Source organism: Mirounga angustirostris, unplaced genomic scaffold (genome assembly GCF_029215605.1).
Source record: "Mirounga angustirostris isolate CCGP_5_RB_7025 unplaced genomic scaffold, mMirAng1.0.hap1 SCAF_10, whole genome shotgun sequence".
Classification (NCBI taxonomy): domain Eukaryota; kingdom Metazoa; phylum Chordata; class Mammalia; order Carnivora; family Phocidae; genus Mirounga; species Mirounga angustirostris.
In genome coordinates this window covers 21,425,389-21,439,655 of record NW_026991718.1, presented here as the reverse complement: position 1 = coordinate 21,439,655, position 14,267 = coordinate 21,425,389, and the positions used below count along the sequence as shown (strand labels likewise).

General features: G+C 51.2%; 3 protein-coding genes across 3 annotated transcripts in view; 2 read left to right on the top strand and 1 right to left on the bottom strand.

The window, feature by feature from the left end:
- Window positions 1-14,267, top strand: part of PREB (prolactin regulatory element binding) — a 47,843-nt gene that overhangs the window by 13,722 nt on the left and 19,854 nt on the right. The gene's annotated exons all lie outside the window — the stretch shown is intronic.
- PRR30 (proline rich 30) overlaps window positions 1-14,267 on the top strand; it is a 43,303-nt gene that overhangs the window by 13,723 nt on the left and 15,313 nt on the right. The window lies entirely within an intron of this gene.
- Window positions 7,510-10,822, bottom strand: TCF23 (transcription factor 23). The gene is made up of 3 exons (XM_045884262.3): window positions 10,601-10,822; window positions 9,615-9,857; window positions 7,510-7,828 (listed from the first exon to the last, which is right to left on the bottom strand). Exons 1-3 carry the CDS (start codon window positions 10,820-10,822, stop codon window positions 7,649-7,651), a joined length of 645 nt encoding a protein of 214 aa, XP_045740218.1. The 3' UTR covers window positions 7,510-7,648.

Below are 14,267 nucleotides of genomic sequence, written 5' to 3'. Positions count from 1 at the left end.
TTCTTATTGCTTGGTGGGGTTTTTAAATATATTCTTGATATAAGCCCTTCCGATTATATGCATCCCAAATATCTTCTCCCAGCCTGTGAATTTGTCTTTTTCACTCTCTCCATTGGTGCCTTTTGATGAATAGAAGTTCTTAATTTTATATAGTACAACTTATCAGATTTTTTCCTTTAGAGTTCGTGCTATATTTTCTTTAAGCAGTATTTCCTTATTTCAGATTCATGAATATATTCTCCTATATTCTTTTTCTATTTTCCATCTCTTTTCTTTGTCCATAGGTACTGAATTCTGAGTCATTTCTTCAGATCTATTTTCCAATTTACTTGTTTTCAGCAGTTTCTAATCATCTGCTGGGTTCCTAATTAAAATATTATATTTTTAATTTCTAGAAATTATTATTTTTCCCCAATTTTGCCTGCTCATTTTTAGCCTCTTGTTCCTGCATTGTCTTTTCAGAATCCTTGTTATTTCTTTAAACATCTGAAACATGTTTAATGCGTATCATGTACCTAAACATTACTGTATCTGCAGTCATTGCCAGTGTGATTTTACAGTTCAGTGTTTCCGCTATCGTTTGTTTATGCTGGCTTATGTTTCCTTCAGATTTTTATAACTGTTTGCTCTGAGCTCAAGTTTGTTACAATTTTATTCATGGGAATCCTTCAAAGCTTAGATTTAAAGTATATTCTCCCAGAGAGGAATTGTACTTGCTTGTGCCTAGAAACACTACTAAATTGAGACCACTCGAAATTTTTGGCTTTTTTGGCTTTTTTGGCCCGCAAAGGTTGAGGGCTTAGAAATCTTTGGGGAACTCCCCCCACCCCACCCCAGCCAAGGTCTATTTTATAGCAAGTGTTGCCAATTCTCTTTCCCGCAATGAGGGTATTGCCTTTTGGTGACCCCAGCTTTATGACAGGGTCTCTGACTCATCTTCCCATTTTGTATGGGTCCCAGGCTTTGTCTCTTGCACCCAAATTTGGCCTATTAAAACCCTGGCCTGGGGCACCAACAATCTGCAGATACTATCAAGGCAGTACTGGCCTCAGTGCTGGCTTACCATTTTTGGTTTTATGGTTTCTTATTCCTTCTCTTATTTCTTTCCCCTACTTTTCTGCCGGCCCAACAATGCATTTAAAAATATGATTTTTGGGGGGCGTGTGGGTGGCTCAGTCGGTTAAGCATCTGCCTTCAGCTCAGGTCATGATCCCGGGGTCCTGGGATCGAGCCCCACATCAGGCTCCCTGCTCCACAGGAAGCCTGCTTCTCCCTCTCCCACTCCCCCTGCTTGTGTTCCTTCTCTCGCTGCCTCTCTCTCTCTGTCAAATAAATAAATAAATAGAATCTTTAAAAATATTTTTTAAAGATTTTATTTATTTATCTGGGGGGAGGAGCAGAGGGGAAGGGAGAGAATCTCAAGCTGACTCCCGCTGAGCACGGAGCTCAGTCCCACAACCCCGAGATCATGAACTGAGCCAAAACCAAGAGTCGGATGCTTAACCGACTGAGCCACCCAGGCGACCCTAAAAATATGTTTTTAATATTTTATCCATCATTTTGCGTGTTCTGTACCAGGAGGATTTCCCTGCATATCTAGCCCACCATATTGTCAGAAATAGAAATCCAACGATTTTTCTTAGAAAACATGTCACTCATGCAGGAGTCCTACAAGGCAGGTAATTTCTACTTCAGCGTCAAGTATGTTTTACAAACCCAAGATTTCTCCTTCCTGATCTGTTTCTTCATGTTTGTTTAGAATGTCTCCGGAGAAACAGAGTTGCATAGTTGCCATAACTAAGCACAGATTGAATGAAAACCCTGTGAGAATAGCTATTATTGGACTAGATAATGAGGTGATCATCCAGGACCACATCAAGTTGGGATAAAATAAAGACTATGGGAGAACTGATCAATTCCTTTAGATACCCTTCTGTCAAGATCAGAGTCACTTTCCTCCACAATTTTGCAATTTGGGAGGAGGTATTTCAAAATAACTGATTTCCCTGGCTTGGGATGTAGATTTAAGAGAAGATTCTGGTAAAGCCAGAGGAGATATTTCAACATAGATGCTTTGCCAATTTAGGGCTTTGTGGGAGGCTTCTTGACAGTTCTACTTCTGACCTTGTACAAAGTCATCCTTGTAATATGGTGATGAAAAAAAAAAATCCTCCAGTGAAGGGAGTGGAGCAGAAAGCCCCACCAATCTCTTTGTCATCTTGAGCTGAAAAGAACACTTTTCTTCTTAAAAGGGCTTTAGGAGGATGGACATAAAATGATTGACATAGGATTTGTACTGTTTTGGGGAGGCTGAGGAAGGCTCTGGCTTCTTTTGATATGCGTGAGACCAGCCCCTTTCCGTCCTAGGTCTTAAATAAGCAAGGCATTAATAACACACCCACTACTTCACTGATAGTGTTTCTAACAGCTGGTTTCTTGGAGCGATTTGCAATATCAAGATCTCTTCTACAGAGTGACACTGCCTTTCAAAAAGGGCTATCCAGTTGTTCTTCCTCCACTCTCCCTGTAGCTCACACAGAACAAGAATCCCATGAAAATCTATTAACCCGGCGTCCTGTACTCAGCCTGGGATTTCAAATACAGCCTAGGATTTCATAATTTTTTAGTAACACCATTCCCCCCATGTAGAGTTCCACCTATCTTTCTTTCTTTCTTTTTTTAAGATTTTATTTATTTATTTATTTATTCATTCATTCATTCATTCATTTATTTATTTATTTAGAGCCCACACACAGGCATGAGCACTCACGAGGGGAGGGGCACTGTAAGCGGAATGCAGAGCCTGAGGGGCTCAAGGTGGAACTAGATCGCAGGATCTGAGATCCTGACCTGATCTATAACCAAGAGTCCATGGCTTATGAGACTGAGCCACCCAGCCTCCCCTAGAATTACACTTTTTTTTTTAAGATTTATTTATTTATTTCAGAGACAGAGAGAGAAGAAAGCACAAGCATGAGTAGGGGTGAGGGGCAGAGGGAGAAGCCGACTCCCCACTGAGCAGGGAGCCCGATGATGCAGGGGCTCCGATCCCTGGACTCCGGGATCATGACCTGAGCCAAAGGCAGACGCTTAACCTTAACCGACTGAGCCACCCGACCTGAGTCAATGGCATATTTTTATGACAAAGCTGCCAAAAGCAAGAAAGAAAAAGGTCTGTCCTGGCCTGCCTTTCTGTCCAGGGAAATAATGGTGGTGGTGCGTTGTTGCCAAGATAGATGAGCCTTGTGAAAGAGAGTCTCACTTCCTTGGCCAGTTGGTGGGGTAGTGTAACTGCGTTAGGGAGGCACGTTCACCCAGCCTGGCCTGTGCAGGAGGAGTTTTGCTGATTGGCACATCCCCCATCTGGCGGCCCTCCCAGCACCCGGGCCCATGGCTACTGGCGATGAGATGGAGCCCTCCCCAGCAGGCTTGGCACATGGCCACACTTCAGCGGTGACAGCTGAGCTTTGCTTCAACTTCTGGTTTGTGCTACTGCACTTCTTCTCAGAGCGCATCAGACCTTGATACCTTGATGGTCTTCTGTTCACCGGACATGGGCTCCCTCCCCATGCGCTATTTAAAATTCGCACCTTTATAGAGAGTGTACCTATATTTGCACCAGGAGCTCTAGGGGCTCTGCCGCCCAGCCTGCAGTTAGCTGTGGTTTCTGGGATGTGGGACATGGAATCTATTTTCATCCAACTTGGCCCCAACCCAGAGGTTCCAGCCCACTGAAGCCGGAGGTAACTGATGTGATTTAGGCCTGATTTACTGAGCCTGTTTTTCTCTTCCAGCATCCTCAATGTGGAGGACTGTTCTTGTTCTGATTTCTGGACCATAATTTTTTGTAAGTTTTTCTGGTTAAAAAAACCTCAGTCGTCTTTGCCCCCTCGTTACTTCCCGGTTTATTCAGTGCACGATCAGCTTCTTCAGCGGTCTTCTGTAGCTGACACGGAATGCTGCAGCTCGTGCCCTAGGCGGCTGAGGTGGGCCCTTGCCCTTTGCTTGCTACTCGACAGCTGACATCTTGCTGTTATTTAAAAATTACATTAATTAGGGGCACCTGGGTGTCTCAGTCAGTTGAGCGACTGACTCTTGGTTTCAGCTCGGGTCGTGATCTCAGGGTTGTGGGGGATCTGTGTGTAGTTGGACTCTGCGCTCAGCGGGAGTCTTCTTCTTTCTTTCTCCCTCCCCCTCTGCCACCCCATGTGTGTGCGTGCTCTCTCTCTCTCAAATAAATAAAGAAAAAAAATCTTCAAAAAATTACATTAATGAGCCCACTATATGTGACTATATATAACATTTTTATGAAAAATAATTATTTTCCGTGTTGGAAAGTATTTAGTGGGAAGAGTGGCATTGTTTTACATTTTTGCAAATACCTTTAATGTCTGTTGCAAGAGATAGCTGGATTCTCCTGTCTGCTTCTACATCCCATCTGTTGCGATATCACATATTGTGTGGTTTCTGGAAAATTCCATGATGCGTGAGAGAAGTGTGAGAAAAGGCAAATAGCATCTTGTATTATGAAAATAGTTTGGGCCACGCAGAAGGGGCCTCAGGGACGCCCCCAGAGTCCCCAGACCACACTTTGAATACCTGTGATCTAGAGTGAAGGGCGGTATACCTTTTCTTGGAGGGCCATATTGTAAATATTTTAGGCTTAATCTGTCGTAGCTATTCAACTCTGCTGTGGTATCAGGAAAGCAGCTATAGGTAACATGTAAACAAATGGGTATGACCATAACCCACAAAAACTTATTTACAAAAACCTGCAGGGGGTGGGAGGAGGGGGGCTGGATTTGGCCAGTGAGCCAGCTCCTGGTCTACAGCACCAAGCTTGCAGGGGCCTGGGTTTGGGGCTTGTGCCATAAAAGGAGGAGGACAGTGCCATCTGATTCGTCCTAGCCAGGCCCCTTCCAGAGGAAGAGAAAAGGAATTTCTCAGAGAAGACTAGATCTTGTATTTTAATTACCCTAGTTCCCAACTGGTAAAATCCACAGTCTCCACCTTCTACTTAGACATCCCTCGGCCAGCTCTGCTTCTCCCATGGCCCAAGCTTCTGCCCTGCAACTCTGCTGCTCATCGGGAAGCAGATGCACATCCAACTCTGGGGAAGCTGTGCTGGCCATCTCTGCCTGTCCCGCCACCTCGGGTCATGGGCACCCGGGCAGGCAGTACAAGCTAGCCAAGTGGGCCAGCCATCCCCCTGACTCCTGAGTTAGGCCACCTTAGTGGCATTTTGTCCTCTGTACTTCTGGTTCCTTTTGGAGCCTGTTCCCAGGGGGACCAAAGCTGTCTTTGGACTTGAGTTTTAACCTGCCTTTTACCACTCTTGCCTATCCCATGCCCCTAGACCTGGTGGGAATAAAAAGCCTTCAGTGAGCCGGTGTTTTTATTCCTCTGCTGCAGAGGCAAAGAACTCCTGGTTCTGGTTCCTTTGTGGATCCAAGTCTCTGACCTGACATTTCCTCCGGTCATTCCCATTCGTCCTCTGGTCCTTCCCTTGACTCTGCCTCCTCCGCAGCCCCTTGGCAACCTGGCCTGTGCTGGCTGCTCTCCAGCTGGAGGACATGGCCTCTGGACCCCAGACTGGCCTGGGCACGAAGGAAAACAGGAGCCTGGGGCAGCCTAAGCAACTTGTATTGAATGCGCTTCCCCTTCCTCAGCGGTCCACCAGCTTCATCTTCCTTTGCTGTCCTGGTCTTCTCTACCAGGGTAATGCAGTCACCCCAGGGGGGCCTGATAGGACTGGGCAAAAGCTGGAGTCTGAGCAGGGTCAGGTGGGGCAGGCCCCCAACTAGTCTCCTTAGCTATCAGAAGGGGACCCCCCAATGTATGCCCCAAACCAGCTTGCCCAGTTTCATTCCCCAGAAAAAGATTGTGTGCCACCAGCTTGGGAGGAGATTCATCTGTTCCTCTGCCTACCACTTTCAAACTCAACCAGGAAGTTATTGCTATTTGGCTTTAAAAATAGAACATTCAAGCTGGACTTTTATGGTCTTGTGAGGAACACTGTGCTCATGCCCACCCACACCTGGTCTCTGCCCCTGCCTGGTCTCATCCAGCTGCTCAGGAGCCGTTCTCAGTGGGTCCCTCAGTGGAGACTTGGTAGATTTATGAGTTCGGCCTTGGCTGAGACCTTCTCCCCATGGCTCCCAGCCACTGTTCAGCTGCTCTCCCACATCCCATGCAGCCCGCGGCTGGGACGTTCTGTGTCTTTTTCTGCCTCCACCCCAACTTGCTGAGTCACCCCTCAGCCCCTTTCCCCTGCTGCCCGGTCCAGTCCTGTGGAGGAGCAGTGGCTCGTCATGCCAGAGCCTCATTTAGTCTCACAATGGCAGTGGTGGCTCTAAGGCTACCCGTGTTGGGACTCGAGTCAGCTGGTCCATCCCCTCCCGCTCTGAGGTACTGATCTTTAACAAAAAGCTGGTTCCTTCTCTGTCTGGACTTCAGGTGCCTTTGGGTTTGAAGCTGTCCCTGATCTGAAAAATTACTTTTAGTATGTGTAGACTCTAGGATTAGTCCTCAAATGATTTCTTCAGAGCCAGAGAGAAATTCCACTAAAGCTCTCAGAGATCTCCAGCACCCCGTGGCAAGACTTAAGGAGTGCCTGGGAGGGCAGTGCTTGTGGGGAGAAGCTGCCCCTGGAGAGCTCATTTGTAGACAGATTGTAGAAATAACTCCAGAGCCAGTGAGGCCTTAGGCCAAAATCATATAAAGAACCCAGTGAACACAGGCCTATCTTGTTTTTCCTGGAGGTTAGGTTTCTAACATAATGGAAAGAGAAGACTAATTATCATCCCCTGGAAAAGGTAAGTGTTCGCCTTCAAAGGTCCTTCAAGGAGGTAATCAGGCCCATCAATATCCTTCAGATTCAAGGCCTTCAGGTGCTGTCTGCTTCAGTTCCAGTAGGCCTGCCTCTGGGATAAGATCATGTCAAACTAGGCAGCTGGGACCATCAAAAAGTTTCTCTGGAAACTGGAATGCAAGCAATGCAAGCTTTCTGGCTTAACCCATAAATCTAAGTCATTATCAAGAAAAGCGTGGAAGGGCGCAGGGCCCAGAGAGGGAGGAAGTGTAGTGATGAGGGGCAGCTGGAGAGACCACAGTGCAGACAAGACTCCTAAATTCCCCCCTGCCTCTTGGACATCAGGTAATGTCTTGTGGAGCAATAACAAGCAGGCTCCCTTCTTCAGTTTCCATCTGCCTACGTGACCCTGGCCCAGTTCTGTTCACACTCACAGCTGCCCAGAGCCTGTCCGGCCCTTGGCTTTCCCATCAGCACCTGCAGCTGCTGCCCTCCTAGGCCTCTACCTCTGCACCTGCATGTCCGGAGGGTTTGTGGGAAGCTTAGGGGAGAAAGCAGGGGCGGTGCCCTAACTCAGCGTCCAAGCCAACCAAACCCTGTCCTCTCCCACTTCCCTTGCAGCCATCACAACACCCGCCTCCCCCAGTGCTCCTGAGTACCCTCCCATTGCCGAAGGGCCCACTGCTTGGCCTGGTCTGCGTGCTGGAACCTGGGCGCTGAACCCGAGTCTGTCCAATCTGAGGGCTGAGAGTCAGAGGGAAGACAGGCAGGGCTGGTAGGGAATCTAGGTTCCTAAGCTCGAGTCGCAGTCTAGGAGAAAAAGGCAAGTGGTGATGCTCATTTGTCACCGAGAGCTGGTGAGCGTGGCCTCGTGGGAAAGAGAGCGTCTGCCTCTTCAGAGACTTGGGCTCTGGCCTCTGCCTCCGTTGTTCTTTGGCTTGAGGTGGTAGCTGTAGTGGGCTCAAGGCCAGAGCCCCCCAGGCCTCCAGCATAGAGACGAGATCGCATGGGCCACTTCTGCAAGACACGGGGATGGGAAGTGAGTAATGCTCAGTATTGCAGCCCCTCGTAGTCCTTGGCACCCCAAACTTGGCCTTCCCTAGCTCCCCTCCCTGAGACCCTCTCCCACCATGACTGCCCTGATCACAGTGGTCTCGGGCTCACCACCACTTACGGTCCCCTGCCTTCTCCTGACCCCCTGAGCCTGGCAGAGAGGCTCATGAGGAGCTGTCTGAGAAGAGCAAGGTCCTGAAAGGAGCCCCCCGATGATGGGGAGGGAGGAGCATGGCAGAGCTGGCAGCAGCCAGGGGCTGGGCAGCGGGGAGGGCAGCAGAGCCGGGGCAAGGAGAGGGTCCTCCTGATACTGAACAGCCCTGACCTCTTCTCTTGCTCAGCCCCCAACCCAGGTACCCCTGGCCACACTTAGGGCTGCCCGTCCATCTAAGCTGGGGACCTCCTTGCGCATCCTTCCAGAAGGAGCATGGACAACCCCAGAAAACACCAGTTGACTCTGCTCTGAGGGCTGCCCTCCTCTTGGCAGCCCTCTATGGGGTGGGGGCGCCAAGGGGCACTGCTCCCTGCTAACTCTCCCATCCCCCCACGCTGCCTGAGTTCTAGACAGAACCGGCTCTCATCTCTTCTTCCTTCAGCATATTTATCCATCACCTCCTACATGCAAGGGCCTGACTTGGGTCGTCGCTTTACAGGTAAGGAAACGACTCTGCCACTGTCAGCATTTCAGAGTCGTCCCCATTTAGTCTCAAGTTCTTGCATTTTAGCTATATTTGCATGAGAGGAAAGAAATCTCAAGTTTCAAGACATTTCAGAACTGTGATGTTTAGGGGATAGAGAGGGTGAACGTATCCTCCATAAAAACAAGGCTGAGCCCTTTCCAGTGCTGTCTAGCCTCAGAGGGCAGAGATGACCCATCCTTTATAACAGCTCACTCTGCAACCAGCAGCTTACAGCACCCTTGGCCTGCTTGATGGCTATGAGCATGGGCTCTGAGGTCAGACACCCTCGGGTTCAAACTGCATTGAGCCACTTAATCTCCCCAAGATTCGATTTCCTCATCTGTAAAGTAATCCTCATTGGGTTCTCGTGTGGACAAGAAGATGGAAAGAACTGGAGTGCTAAGCCCAGCTCCTGGCATAACTTTTGCACCCAAATACTGTTATTGTTGTTATTTGTGATGGTGAATATTGTTAATTCTACTTTTCACTCATGATCTCATTTCATACCATGGAGGGGAAGTAAGGCTCGTGTTAGCTTCCCTTTCACATATGATAAAGCTGAGGCTCAGGAAAGGCAGGTCCCGGTCTAGGAGGTGGAAAGCACCCCCCCAACACACACACACACACTCTGCCCCCCCACTGCTGGTCCCTCCCCCACCCCAGCTTGATTGCTTCTCCAGTGAGGCTTTCTGAGACCTGTTCTCCCAGAGGGGGATCCCTCCTATGGCAGAAGTCCAGAGGACACGGAGGCATTATACGATGATCGGGTGATGTGCCCTGGAATCTCGGACTCTCCCGGTGCGGTTTCCTTTCCCAGGTCCCAGCCCCAGAAACTGCTCCGAATTTCCCTCCTCTTGGAGGAGCCGCATTTTCCATGAAGTCATTTCCAATCACCACCCCCACTGCCCCCAGGGTCAGCCGATTCCCAAGAGCGGGGCTTGGCTCCTCTCCCTGTGAGAGAGCAGGAAGCAGCCAGTCCCCGGTCCCCACGTCAGCTCTGCTCAGGGCAGGGGGCCTGAGTCCAGTCCATCCCAAACCCCATTCCCCAAGGCCCGGGGCTCGTGGCCTACCTTGAGAGGGTGTAGGTAGCAGAGTCCACGCAGGAAGGGAGGCCAGGCGGGGCCGGGCAACTCGTGGCCCAGCGTGCGGGTGAGGTGGGCTATGTAGCCGGTGGCCAGCACCAGCACATCCAACTTGGAGAGCTTGGTGTCGGGTGGCACAGTGGGCAGAGCGGCCTGCAGGGCCAGGAAGGCCTGGCGCAGTGTCCTCACCCGGCTCCGCTCCCGTGCAGCATTCTTGGGACTGGCCTCACTCTGCACAGAGGACCCCAGGTGAGTGGGTCTGACTGGACCCCCATCGGCCCCTGTTTCTAAGAGCATTCTAGTGTGAGGTCTCCTTCCAGAGCAGTAGTGCGCTGAACAGAGACCTGAGGACCTCATGCCCTGTTTGACCGCTCTCAGTCCTGCCCTGCTTTACGCCTGAGGAAACGCAGAGAAGGTGTCACTTGGGGTCAGATGGCAGCAGGGTGGCAAGGCTGGGCTCAGAAGCCGAGAGTCCTTTCCTCTCTCTAATACTCTAGCCCTTGCTCCATCCACACCCAAGTCTGAAGCCTGCTTATCAGGGTGCCCCAGGGCCGCGGGAAGCTAAGAGCCACCCCCCGCTCCGTAAGGCTGACCCTTGCCCGGCCAGGTCCTGAGATGAAGACGCAGCTGCAGTGAAGAAGAAAGGACCCCCAACCAGAGGCCAGAACCCACAGCTGCTGTCCTGACCCCACCACCGGCTGCAGTTCTGGGGCTGTGGGGAATTCACCCCATTCCTCCAGGCCTCAGTTCCCCCAGAGAAGTGAGTTGGGCCAGCTCTCTGAGCCGCGCTCTGGTTGAGACCCCCTGAATTACCCCAACCACCCAAGCGTGGAGCCTTGGAGTCGAAGGCGCCAGTGGCCCCCCTCTTGGGCAGGGACAGTAATGCTGAGAGAGGCTTTGCCATCAGAGGTGATGCCTCAGCCCCTCCAACCCTGCCTCCCCCCACTCCCTCCACAGGTCCGGCATTTCCTTACCCGGCCACGAGCCAGGCTGCTGGGCCTGACCCCCCGTGGGCTCGGGCCAGCTCTGCTCCACCTTCGGTCGCTCCAGCTCGTCTCTTCCCACAGGTCCTGCCTTGTTCTGCTCAGGCGGCTCCGCTTCCTGCCAGGGCCTGCGACCAGCCGCAGCTTGGCCTTCGCCGGCTTCTGCCCCACTGCCGGCATGGCGGGGGCCCTTCTGACCTCCCTCTGTGACATGCCACAGCCCCGGGCGATGTGCTGCAGTACCTAGACGGGAGCACAGGGCCTCACGGAGCCCGTGGGCACAAGCTCAGCGGGCAGGCGGGTCGCCCAGCCAGCAATGTCTCCGAGGGAGCTGGCGCCCAGTCAGTCCCGCTTCACTCCTTGCTCTGGGACGGCCGCCCACCCGGCGCAGCCCCCGCGAGGAGCCTCCTGCCTGCCTCCCAATCGGCTCAGGGGTGGGGGCACAGACGCCGGGAGTGGCCGAGCCCCAGGAGGAGGCCCCTGCTGGAGGAGGCAGGAGGGTGGTGGGAAGGCAGCTCCCTTCCCAGAGCCTTGCCGGATCCTCACAGTAGTCCTGCCATGCACACGCAAGTCTAGCTTTGAGGCTCAAGTCCCTGCAAGGGCCCCGAACCCCCTCCTTTGCCAGAAGCCCGCCTGCACACACCGGCAAGGGACCTTTCCTCCCCTTGCCAATGAACATGACCTTCCAGCCACAGGGCACTACTCCCCATCCCCCAAGCAGGCCTCCTATTTCCGACCCAGTGCCTCTCCATTCCCTGGGATCCTTCCTCCGGGGATGGGGGAAAGGAGGCTGCCTTCATCCGTTGGCTTATACCCTTCATTTGTGAGGATTTCTTCAAACCCCGCAGAGGCCAGAGCCCATGTCTCCCTGTTTGATGGGTACCCTACTTTATGCATGACCACACCCTGGCGAGTTCCCTCACAGTTCAGTGTTCTTAGATCACTATGTGCCAGGCACTGTGCTAAGCACGTTATATGTATTCTCTTGTTTATTTCTCAGAACAACCTTCTAAGGAAAAAGAGACTCCCGTATCCTCGTTTTACAGATGGGAAAATGGGGATCAGGAAGTGACACAACTAATAAATACAGCTAGTAAGCGATGGGGGTGGGATGAGAGCCCAGGGCAGCCTGTTAGACTTGGAAGGCTGCCCCTCAGCCTATGCTGTTCTGCGTGGGTGGGTCACTCATGTCTGTCCCCATGCGGGTCACATCATCTGCTCCTTACAGCTAGTCAGGAGGAGTGAGGATGAAGGGACAGCAAATCTGCCACAGTAGCCCCTGCCTGTCCCCAAGTCCCAGTCTCTGCTTGCAGCACAATCCATCTGAGATGTCCCTTGTCCGCCCATTATGAACTCCAGGGGAGACAAAATAAGTAGAGAGAAAGGAGAGAAAGGACAGAGGAGTAAAGGCGGATGTACGTAGTAGAGTGAGAGAGAACCACAGCCAACCAGAGGGAAAGGAAACAGGAAGACAAGGAAAATCCACCTGAATGTCCGTCATCAGTAAGGAAGTGATCACATACATTTTGGTATCTCCATACCGTGGACTGATGCACAGTAATAAAAAGAAGACAGACCTCTGTAGAGTGACATGAAAATAACTCTCCAAGATGCATGGTTAAGTGAGAAAAACCTAGCTGTAGATCAATATACATGATAAAATCCCACCTGGGATCAAAAACACCAAAAACCAAAAGCTGTAAGCATGGAGGTTTATGTGTTTATATGAATGTATAGAAACTAGACCAAAAAGTTGCACGCCATGTTGTTTTGTTTTGTTTTGTTCTGTTTGTTTTACTCTAGATGCAGAGAATGAAACATACTCTGGATCCGTGGTGCACCGTGGCCCTCGGTACCACAGAGCCTCCTGTTGGCCTCCCTCCCTCCCTTCCTTCCATCTATCCCCTTTTATCCCATTCCCATTTTTCTTCCCTATCGCCATTTCAAAGTATTTAATGTATAGTCTTTTGCTAGTCTGTGTGGTGGTTTTAAAATATGTACACAGACTCTTTGATACTTCTCTCTTCAGAAGGTGGAGCCCAGTCCCCCTCCCTGTGGGTGTGGGCCAGACTTAACAACTTGCTCCCAACAAATAAAACGTGGCAGGGGCACCTGGGTGGCTCAGTCATGTCTGCCTTCAGCTCAGGTCATGATCCTGGAGTCCCGGGATCGAGTCCCGCATTGGGCTACCTGCTCAGCAGGAGTCTGCTTCACCCTCTCCTGCTCCCCCCTCTTGTGCTCTTTCTCTCTCTCACTCTCTCTCTCAAATAAATAAATAAAATCTTAAAAAAAAGATGCTGTAGCTTCCTCCTGGGATCGCTTGGTCCTCCGGCTCTAGGGGAAGCCAGCTGCTGTGTCACGAAGGTACTCCAGTCGCCCTGAGAGGTCCAGGTGGTGAGGAAGGGGGCTCCTCACAACAGCCAGCACGAACCGGCAACCATGTGAGTGCACCACCTTGGAACGGACCCTCCGGCCCTGGTTCAGCCTTCAGATGACCGAAGCCCTGGGCAACAGCTGGAGTGCGACTCATGAGTGTCCCTGAGCCAGAGTCACGCAGCTAAGCTGCTCGCACCCACAGACTTTCTGACCCACAGAAGCCATGGGAGGCAATAAATGTTTATTGTTAATTAAGTTTGGGGGTAATTGGGTAAGCAGCAATAGAGAACTCATGCAATGTGTGTTATTCAACCCTGTGCATCGTTGTATGAATACATTTTAAATTCATTATAATAATGCATTTTATATGATCAGTACATAACACAGTATCAGCTACGTAGTAGGTATTCTGTAAGCTTTACTGTTACTGCTTCCATTCAATCCTATGGGTTTTTTGCTTGTTTCATAATATTCTTAAGAGTTTATTATAAACTAGTTTCACAGGCCACAAGAAAGTAAAAGGACTTTTACTTTTTACTCGTACAGCCTTTCAGGAAACAGGCAGGAAGCTGATAAGGGCCAAGATGAGTCTAGGTGGGTGCGTTCTGGTGGGGGGGCTTCACTTTGTGGGGGAGTGCCTGCATCTCTGGAGGGGGCATGCTCATTGGAGCTGCTTGTCCAGGGGGATCCCCACTGGGGGACCCATGGGAGGCCTCAGGCCAGGTGGCGAGCCCACCATGCCTGGGGGGGATGCCCCTTGGAGGCCCATAGGTTGGGGAGGACTCCCATGGCCAGGTGGATACTGGGTTGGGGCCCCCCTGCAGTCTTGGCCATGACAGCAGCTGCAGAGCCTGCAATAATGCCTCTTCCTTGTGGGGTCATCACCTGTTGGGATGGCCCACTGACCTCTCGGCCTGGCCCAGCAAGTCCTGCAGGGTCCCGGGCCACTGGAACCCCAGCTGGGACTCCTGTGTCAGCAGCAGGCCGATCCCTGGGCCTCCCGCAGCTCAGCAAGTGGCACTTGGTCCATACCAGCGTCTTTGGGAGGAGGTCCCTCTACTGTCACTGAGACCAGGTTCCCCCCTGCGTTAATTGACTGGGTATTGCCAGAGTGCCATCCGGAAGGGCAGAGTCTGCAGTCCAAGCGCCCCACGTGCTCAGCGCCACCTGGTATTAACCAGATTCCCAGTTTTATGGTAGGATAGCTATAAAGGGCTGTTTTAATTTGCCTTTATCTGATAAAGGTGTGTGTGTGTGGTGCTTGGTGGTGCTCAGATTGCAT

Coding starts and splice junctions, on each gene's coding strand:
- TCF23 (XM_045884262.3), bottom strand. CDS start 10,822: ATGTCACAGAGGGAGGTCAGAAGGGCCCCCGCCATGCCGGCAGTGGGG. Junction 9,858..10,600: donor GCAGCCTGGCTCGTGGCCGG/GTAAGGAAATGC, acceptor TCCTCTGTGCAG/AGTGAGGCCAGTCCCAAGAA. Junction 7,829..9,614: donor GCTACCTACACCCTCTCAAG/GTAGGCCACGAG, acceptor CGTGTCTTGCAG/AAGTGGCCCATGCGATCTCG.